Raw genomic sequence first — 7,778 nt, 5'->3', positions numbered from 1 at the left:
ACAGCGAAAGAGGCCAAACAAAAGCGATCACCAAAATTGTTGTGACAGTAAAATTACCCGGCTAGGAAATTTATTCAATATGCTTTACCATTGCATTGACACAGCGGGGAAAAAAAAAGCCCAAACGTTCAGAGAATAATACAACAAGGCAGGAGGTATTTGAAAAAAAAAAAAGGATTTATTTTGAAATACACTTTAAAAGATACTTTGCCTCTCCAATTTGTTATCGATGTGTATCTGACACGGCGATACAAAACAAACAAACGAATAAAACCACGTTCTGTACAGAGCTCTAAAATGAGCTGCGAGTATCTATAAGAGGAGCTTTACGCCCGGCTGGAGGTTGGAGAGGGGCCCGATCCTGCAGTCCGCACTCTCTAAGCGAGTTTCGCAGACGTGTGGTAGGAAAGCTTGGCCCCGAGTCTGCGCGTGTGTCTCCGTGCATGTGAGCGCGAGTGCCCGTGGGTCCCTACAACACAGTCCTTGAGTAAAATGGGCAGGTGGGACCTGCCGGAGCGGGCGCGGGTCCCTGGCTGCTCTAGAAGTCCTGCCGCGGGGTGTGAGTTAGACTGTGCCGCCGAAGATCACAGTTTCGCCTGAACACTTTGCCGCACTGCTCACAGTTGTAGGGCTTGATGTCTGTATGGGTAAGAAGGTGAGTTTTCAGATTACTCCTTTGATTAAAGGTTCTTCCACATGTGGGGCATTTGTGTGGAGATTCCTGTTCAGATTTGAAGCAAGCAAAGGATTAATCCTTTACAAACTACCTGGTTTAACGTACTACTGCACTTTTTCTTATCGCAACGCACAGCTTGAAATATCGGGGTTGGACACGACCGAGCGGCCCCGGGCGGAGAGGAGTCTGCTGCCTCACCCTCTCCTGCCCCAAAAGCGGGATTTTCTAGATTTCGATTCGTGGCGTTTCGCACTCCCGGGGCGCCCGGCAAGCGGCGGACGCGTTGCCCTCCCGCTCCGCAGCTCCCGCCGCCCGCCCGGCGCGCAGGGCAGCGCAGGGCAGCGCGGCCAGGATGGGGCGGTCTGCTCCTCTCCGGGCCGCTGGGCTCCCCCGCCGCCCCTCTCCTGCCGCCGCCGACATAGGGCTGGAGCCCTCAACGAAAAACGCCCCGAAACGGCGGCGGGGACAAAACCAAACGCGACACTCGCTCCCCGCCGACAACCGTGTCCCCGACGGCTTTAAGCCCGTCTCCCGCGACCGCCGTTTTTACGCGAGTCTTCCGCGGCCGCGGCGGTAACCGTCGGCCACTTCCCTTCGCCCGGGGTAGCGGGGAGCCCGCAAGCGCCGGAACCCTCTCGCTTCCCTCTGCACCAGAGTCCCGTGCCCCGTTAGCCGCCGCCCCTGCCTCGGGCCGGGCAGGGTCCGCGCCGGCGGCGGATGCGCAGAGGAGGCCGGAGAGAGCTGGGCTCACCTGCATGTGTAGGGTTTTGTGGACCGCCAGGGTCCTGGACTGGCAGAAGCCCTTTCCGCACTCCTGGCACTTGAAGGGTTTCTCTTTGGAATGGATGTACCTGCAAAGCAACCGGAGGGGTGAGTGCCGCTGTCAGGAGAGCAGAGTCCCACCTGGCCCCGCTCTCCCAAACCCAGCTGACCCGCAAAGGCCTCCACCTTGCTCCTTCCCCTACCCTTGCCATAATCCTGTTTATGGTTTAACTCATTTATCGGTTCAAAACATCTGCAATAATTCCTATCGAGACGTGATTGCAGCTCTCTGGTGACAGATCGCGACAGCATTTGTTCCGCCGGCGGGACCCGAGCCCTCTCTCCCCCGAAGGCGGTTAGCATCCTCCGACCGTGGGGTGCGGAGGTGAGCCGGGGAGCGCCCACCTGCGCTCTTTCCTGCTCCCCGCACCTCCCAGGGCTGCGCTTCAGAACCACACAATCCCCAGGAGCTTCACCTCAGCCCTCCCAAGCTTGAATGGCCGTCCCACGTAGATCGCAGGGTTTGGCTGTCCTGGCCCCTCCGGTGAGGGGGTTTCTCCTGCTGCCTTCCCGGCTCATCCCAGAAATCCCAGAGCCGCTCAGCCGCACAACAACGCTCCCTCCCCGCGAGCGGCTCCCCCCGCCCCGGCTCCCCACGGCCCGGCCCTGGTCGTGGTGGTCCCTCACCGGTGGTCTCGCAGGTGGTCCTGCCTCCGGAAAGCCTTGTGGCAGATGTCGCAGGTGTAGGGCCGCTCGTCCGTGTGGGTCCGCTCGTGGATGAGGAGGTTGTAGGACTTGGTGAAGTGCCTGCCGCAGAACTTACAGATGAACTCCTTTTTCGTCTTGGAGGGCAGGCGGCCGCGGGAGGGCTTCCTGTCCGGGGACAGCTTGCTGATGCCCGACAGGGGCGAGGCCAGTCCAGGGCTCAGCTTGGCGAGCTCCCCCACCTTGGGGGGATCCTCTTGCGTGGCGGCCACGGCCAGGTTGGCAAAGTCAAAGCGAGGCCTGTCCTTGTGCAAGGCTGGGAGGACGTGGGCGATGGCCCCTTGCTTGGGGTGGAAGAGGTGTGTGGCGAAGGGGAGCGCGGGGAATGGGAAGCGAGAGTCCACCAAGCCCTGGGCGGCCGCCATCTCCGTGATGGTGGAGCGGGTGATTTCATGTACATTGGGGTAGCCCAATGTCCAGTGATTCATGTGCATGGTTTGCACAGCGCTGAGTCCATACAGACCTTGCAACTGGTCCACAGCTGCGGGGAACGTGTTCACAGCCTGGAGGAAGGAGTAATTGGTGAGTTGCAGGGACGGGTGCAGCGGGATGGGGGCCGGCAGAGCCTTGCTTCCCATCTTCGCGGGGCGGGTGCAAGCCGGCGGTGCAGCCGGGGCCTCTGCTGGGCTTTCGAGACGGGGAGAAAATCCTAGGAAGAAGGAGGGAGAATGGAGGAAAGGGAGTTTTACTGCGAGCAGCGTGCTTCCCCCTCGCCGAGGCGAGCGCGGCGACGGAGCCAGGGAGGGCCAGGCACAGCTCCGGTGCTCTGCCTTGTTGCGGACCCAGCGCCCCGCCGCAGCCCCGGTTCCTGTCTTCCGCCGGGGCCCGCGGCCGCCACAGACCCACCTACAGTCGAAGCTACAGTGTATAAACAAAACAGCAAAAAAACTCACTCCTAGAAATACCATCCCCAAATTAAAATAAAAGGAGGAAAACCCAGCGCCGAGCCAACTGAAAGCGCCTCGGATTCAAGTTAAATGAATAAAAAATAAAACCGGAACAGAGCCGGGGCCGAGGCCAGGGCCGCTCCGCTCCCCGCCGCCCCGCCACCGTCCCCCCGCAGCGCCCACCGCGGGGACCTCCGGGGCACCCCCTCCCGCTCCCCGCGCCGACACGGCCCCCGGCGTCGCTCCCGCTCCCCGCTCGGCCTCCGACGGGCGCGGAGGTCTCGACCCCGACCCAGACCCTCCTGGCTGGGGCCTCCCCAGGAAGGAGCAGGGTGTTCGCAGAGAGCCGCGGCAAGCCCGGGGGGCGGCGGGGGCGGGGCGGGGCGGGGGGGGGGGGCTAAACCCCGTGTTTATCCCAGCTCGGGTGCTTATTTTTCTTCCTTCAGCAACAACTCATTTATCAAGATAACCGAAGGAGCGAAAAGGAGCTCCTGCCCCGCACGCACGCCTCCTGCCCAGCCCCCCGCGCCGCAGGTCCTAAATACGTCCACTTTGCGCTGAGATCCCTTCCAGATGGCCGGGGCCGCCCCACGCAGCCCGCCGGGGTCCGGGCGGTCCTACGGGCAGCGAGGACAGCGGCCGACCGAGAGGCTACCCGCTGAGGGCTGCCTGTGTCCTAGCTCCCTCCATCCCGCAGTGCCGCGAAGGGCGAGCGCAGCCTCGGCAACACCGGGCCGTCCGGCCGAGTCCCTCGCACTCCCTCCACCATCGCCTGGCCAAGAGCTCCGCCAGAGCGGCGGGGCCGTGAGCTAATGAGTGGTGTGTGACTGTCAGAGGGTTTCACTCAGCCCATTCAACCGAAAGCGCCGGGCCTGCTTCTCTCGCTGCCCGTGGAGACCCCTCTGCGCCCCCGGACGGACGGTCCTCTCCCGCCGGGCAGGGGGGCATCGGCGCGGGGGGAATGCCCCTGCCCTCTCCTTTTTGTGTTTTCGGGGAGGATTCACTTCCAGCAGCCAGGCGGCTGTCACGACCCAGAAAATTAGCGAAAGCGAGAGTCGGGGTCTCTCTGGGCCTATAAACAAGAGGTAGGGCCGAGGTGCTCCAGCACCTCCTGGGTATTTGGATGGAGGGACTGGTAATGCGTAATTTCCAAAATAAACGAGACATTCTCCCGTGGAAAAAACCAAAAATCCTAAACCGAACTCCCTAAAACAACAACAAAAATAAACTCTCCGAGTGCAGAGCCCGCTCCCCGGGAACAGCGTCCCGGCCCCTCCGGGCCGCCGCCGCGCCGCAGCCCTCGCCGCGGCCGCTCGGCTCACACCGGGCAGCCTCTGCCTGGAAAGAGGCTTTCTGATATTTTTTTTCCTGAAATACTTTCTTTCCAACTTGTGGTACCGCATTGCATTGGCCCTCCAGGAAAAAAAAAAATGCGGCCACGCAACTGAGTGGGAACGGCAGCGCTGCCCACCCGTGTTTTCGTTTTCCTTGAATCACTACTCCCCGTGTTCCCTCCACTGCCGCCCAGTTTTTTCTCTTTTGTGATTATTTCGAGACTGGGGACAGCGTTATCGATACGACATATTACATATGGCGACCTTTTATCTTTTTTTTTTTCGGGAAGGGTGCTGGTTATATATAGAGACTTATTTTTAAAGATGTCGTAGTGTGAGTTCCTGTTCGCTTTCCGCCGGGAACCGACACAGAGGCAATAAAATCGTTTTTCGATGGCTGCTACCGCGGCCCCTGCCCCCATCTCGTCTGGTGTTGGCGGGCTCCCGGAGCTACTGTCCGTGAGCGCTGACCAAGGTCGGTACCGCGCTCCTGGAGGGCAGAGCTTCGCCTTTTCCAGCCTCGTTGGGCAGCTCTGTGTGGGGATGTCATCGCACGGCTCTCAGTTTCGCGTCAAAGAACCAGGTCCGCAAAACTATTCCCAAGACGAAATTCGTATTTCAACGCAGAAACTTTTAAAGGTAGTTTTTAAAACCCTGTTGCCTGAACCACGGTATATCTATTGCTACTTGTACAAGCGGAAAACTTTATGGAACCCTATCGCAATAAGGTGCCGGGAGAAAGTCAACCAAAAACGGGATGTTACTTAAACCTTGGCACTTCCTTTTCCCTTGCCATTCAGGGCGCTTAATTAAATTAAACCCAGTGCTTCGGCGGGACGCCTCTCTCTACCTGCCTGCTGCCGATCTGCCGGCCCAGCTGCCGCTCGCCTTCCCGCCGCGGCGGGGCCGGGGCCGTGCCCCGAGGGTGCTGTCGCCCTTCCCGGAGAGCCGGCGGGTCCTGAGGCCCCTCTGCTCCCGGCCAGCCTAACCCATAAGCGTGGGCGCCGCTGCCCGCGCATCCAGGTGTTATTTTCCACGGACTAGGGACTTCTCTAGCACGACCCGGCGGGTTAGCCCTATAGTCCACGCGCGGACCGTCTTCTTCTCCCGAGCATTTTCGCGTGAAAGACAGCGACTGCGCCCTCCGCTACCGCGCACCCCTCCGCACACCGACGCGCTCGCAGCTCATGGGGGCAGGGAGACCCGCACCCCTGACGCCGCAAAGCTGACAACTGAAAGTAAAGCGGTGGCCCCGCGCTCCCGGCCGTGGGGACTCTTCCCTCCTGGGTCCCTGTCACGGCCCCACTGTCCCGCTCCCGCCGACGGCAGCGGGCAGGACGGGCCGGGGGCAGCCACTTACCTACCGCAGCCGGCTGCTCCTCCCGGGCCAAAGCCGAGGCGGCGGCCGCGGCACCTTCACGAAGACATTAGATCCACAGCTGGGGCGTTCAGCGAGGCCGGGGCCTGGCGGCGGCCGGCATATTGCAGAGGGCTGGGCGGCGGCTGGGACTTCTGACTGCGGCGGTCCCGGGGCCCCGGCATAGACTGCGGCCACCCGCCCGCAGCCTCCCGCCTTCGACCCCGGCGAGGCTCGACGCGAGTCTGAGCCGCCCCCTGCCCGGTCCATCACATTTCAGCGGTGAGTGGCGTGGAACGCTGTCCCCGCCCGCCCGCCGCCGCCGCCGGCCCACCCCGCGGCGCGCATAGCCCCGCGCTCGGGGCCGCGCCGCTCCGCCCCGACGGGACGAGACCGCCCCCGGCCCGCCCCTCCGCGACGGTCCCACTGTTTACTTGTGTTTGGGTAGCAACTGGGTTTTAAAGAGGCAGGACGCCCCCCGTCCCCCTCTCCCTCCCCCGTCACCTAAGGTGACTTTTTCCTCTGAGAGCCGCCCCACCGCTCCCCTCCCCGCTGGCGGCCGCGAGATTTGCGCTCTCCCTGCACCGCACCGTCCGTGCCCCAGCCAGGGTGACACACGCGTTGCAACTTGCTTAAACACTTAAAATATAAACACATACACACACATAAACCCACCTAGAAGGTGGGGGGGTTGTGCGCGCCCGCGTCCCAGAAGGGACCTGTAGGTGCAGGTAACGCTCACGTTCCATTGGCTTCGTAGCCGTCGAAGCCCAGTGGACCAACCCGAAGCCTCAGCGATCGGGCTCTGCCTTTTCACTGCTATTTAGGTGCCTGAAGGCAGATTCAGAAGAAGAGAAGTGGTGGTATCCTCATGAACGATGACTAAGCACACAAGCTTTACCTAGAACAGACAAATAGTTTCGAGAGCAGTTTCGATTTATTATCGGGGTATTTACTGCTAAATGGGGCCTCTGTGACCCTCTTCAAATTTTTCGATTAGAGCACTGTATTCATTTTCACCCTTGGTTGTGATACGGGTGGTTGCACACAGTGAATATGAGTTTAATTTTCCTCTGTTAAGTTATCGTATTCTGTGTATTACTTAAATCATATGTATGGGGAATTTATGGTATAATCTAGGCTGGAAATTGGACGTAGGCTTCAAGAAATAGAAAAAAATGTGGGAACAAAAGGCATTTAAAAACATCTTTTCATATTTGTCAAGGTAGAAGCCATGCCGGTTCGTTCGAGCCCGCGGAAGAAAAGAGGACACAAGTGGCGGCTGCATCAGGCTTTTTTACTCCTTTTAGGAAAAAATAATTAAAGTGAAGGAATAGGAGTCGCCAGCGGAAGGTCTGGAGATCTCTCTTCTCAGGGCAACGCAGCTAAGGCTGGAGCTCGTCGCAGCCCGCCGTATCCCCCGGCTGCTTGCGCTGTTTTTCGTTTCTTTTTATAAAGTCCTGTTTCGAAATATCCTATTTTAAATCCCAGTCGCTCTAAATAATTAGTATTTCGTCTCCTAAGCAGTGAGGACATCGAGATTCTCAATGTCCAGAGAAGGAGGGATCCCTCGGGCCGGGTGCGAGCGGCCTCGGGAGGCTGCGAGCGGGCGAGTGCTCGGGAGCCGGGCTGGGGGACTCCGGTGCGGCGTGGGGGTGGGAGCTGCACCCCCTCGTTGGTTTGCTTTTTCGGGAGAGACTGGTTGATTCAAGAATGGAGCGGAAAGGAGACTTCACCGTCGCATTTTCTACTCCGCACCGATGGCTTCCGGACGCCAAGAGGGATCTGCCCGGACACAGGGATCGGAGGGTGTTTTTTTGGCAGAAACATAATTTCTTGCACTTTACAACAAGGAAAAAAATAAGCCACTCTTGTGGAGGGGAAAAAAAAATGTAAGAAAATCAAATAACAAAACTCCCTCCAATACAACAACCACCTCCCCAAAACACGAACGGACCACGCAACGAAAAAGTCCCAAAGCGGCGGGGGCTGGTGAG

At 59.7% G+C, this 7,778-nt stretch overlaps 1 protein-coding gene across 2 annotated transcripts; it reads right to left on the bottom strand.

Moving 5' to 3' along the window:
• Positions 1-213: 213 nt before the first annotated feature.
• Positions 214-6,023, bottom strand: OSR2 (odd-skipped related transciption factor 2). Of its 2 annotated transcripts, none has more exons than XM_061995425.1 (4): positions 5,785-6,023; positions 2,126-2,852; positions 1,428-1,527; positions 214-721 (listed from the first exon to the last, which is right to left on the bottom strand). In XM_061995425.1, exons 2-4 carry the CDS (start codon positions 2,779-2,781, stop codon positions 539-541), a joined length of 939 nt encoding a protein of 312 aa, XP_061851409.1. In that variant the 5' UTR covers positions 2,782-2,852; positions 5,785-6,023; the 3' UTR covers positions 214-538. The 2 variants fall into 2 exon arrangements, with proteins under 2 accessions (XP_061851409.1, XP_061851410.1); XM_061995426.1 differs by having other exon boundaries at positions 214-639.
• Between the last annotated feature and the right edge of the window lie 1,755 nt (positions 6,024-7,778).

This window comes from Colius striatus, chromosome 4, assembly GCF_028858725.1.
Source record: "Colius striatus isolate bColStr4 chromosome 4, bColStr4.1.hap1, whole genome shotgun sequence".
Taxonomy (NCBI): Eukaryota; Metazoa; Chordata; class Aves; order Coliiformes; family Coliidae; genus Colius; species Colius striatus.
The sequence above is the reverse complement of the archived record's forward strand: the minus strand, read 5'-3'. Positions and strand labels throughout refer to the sequence as shown.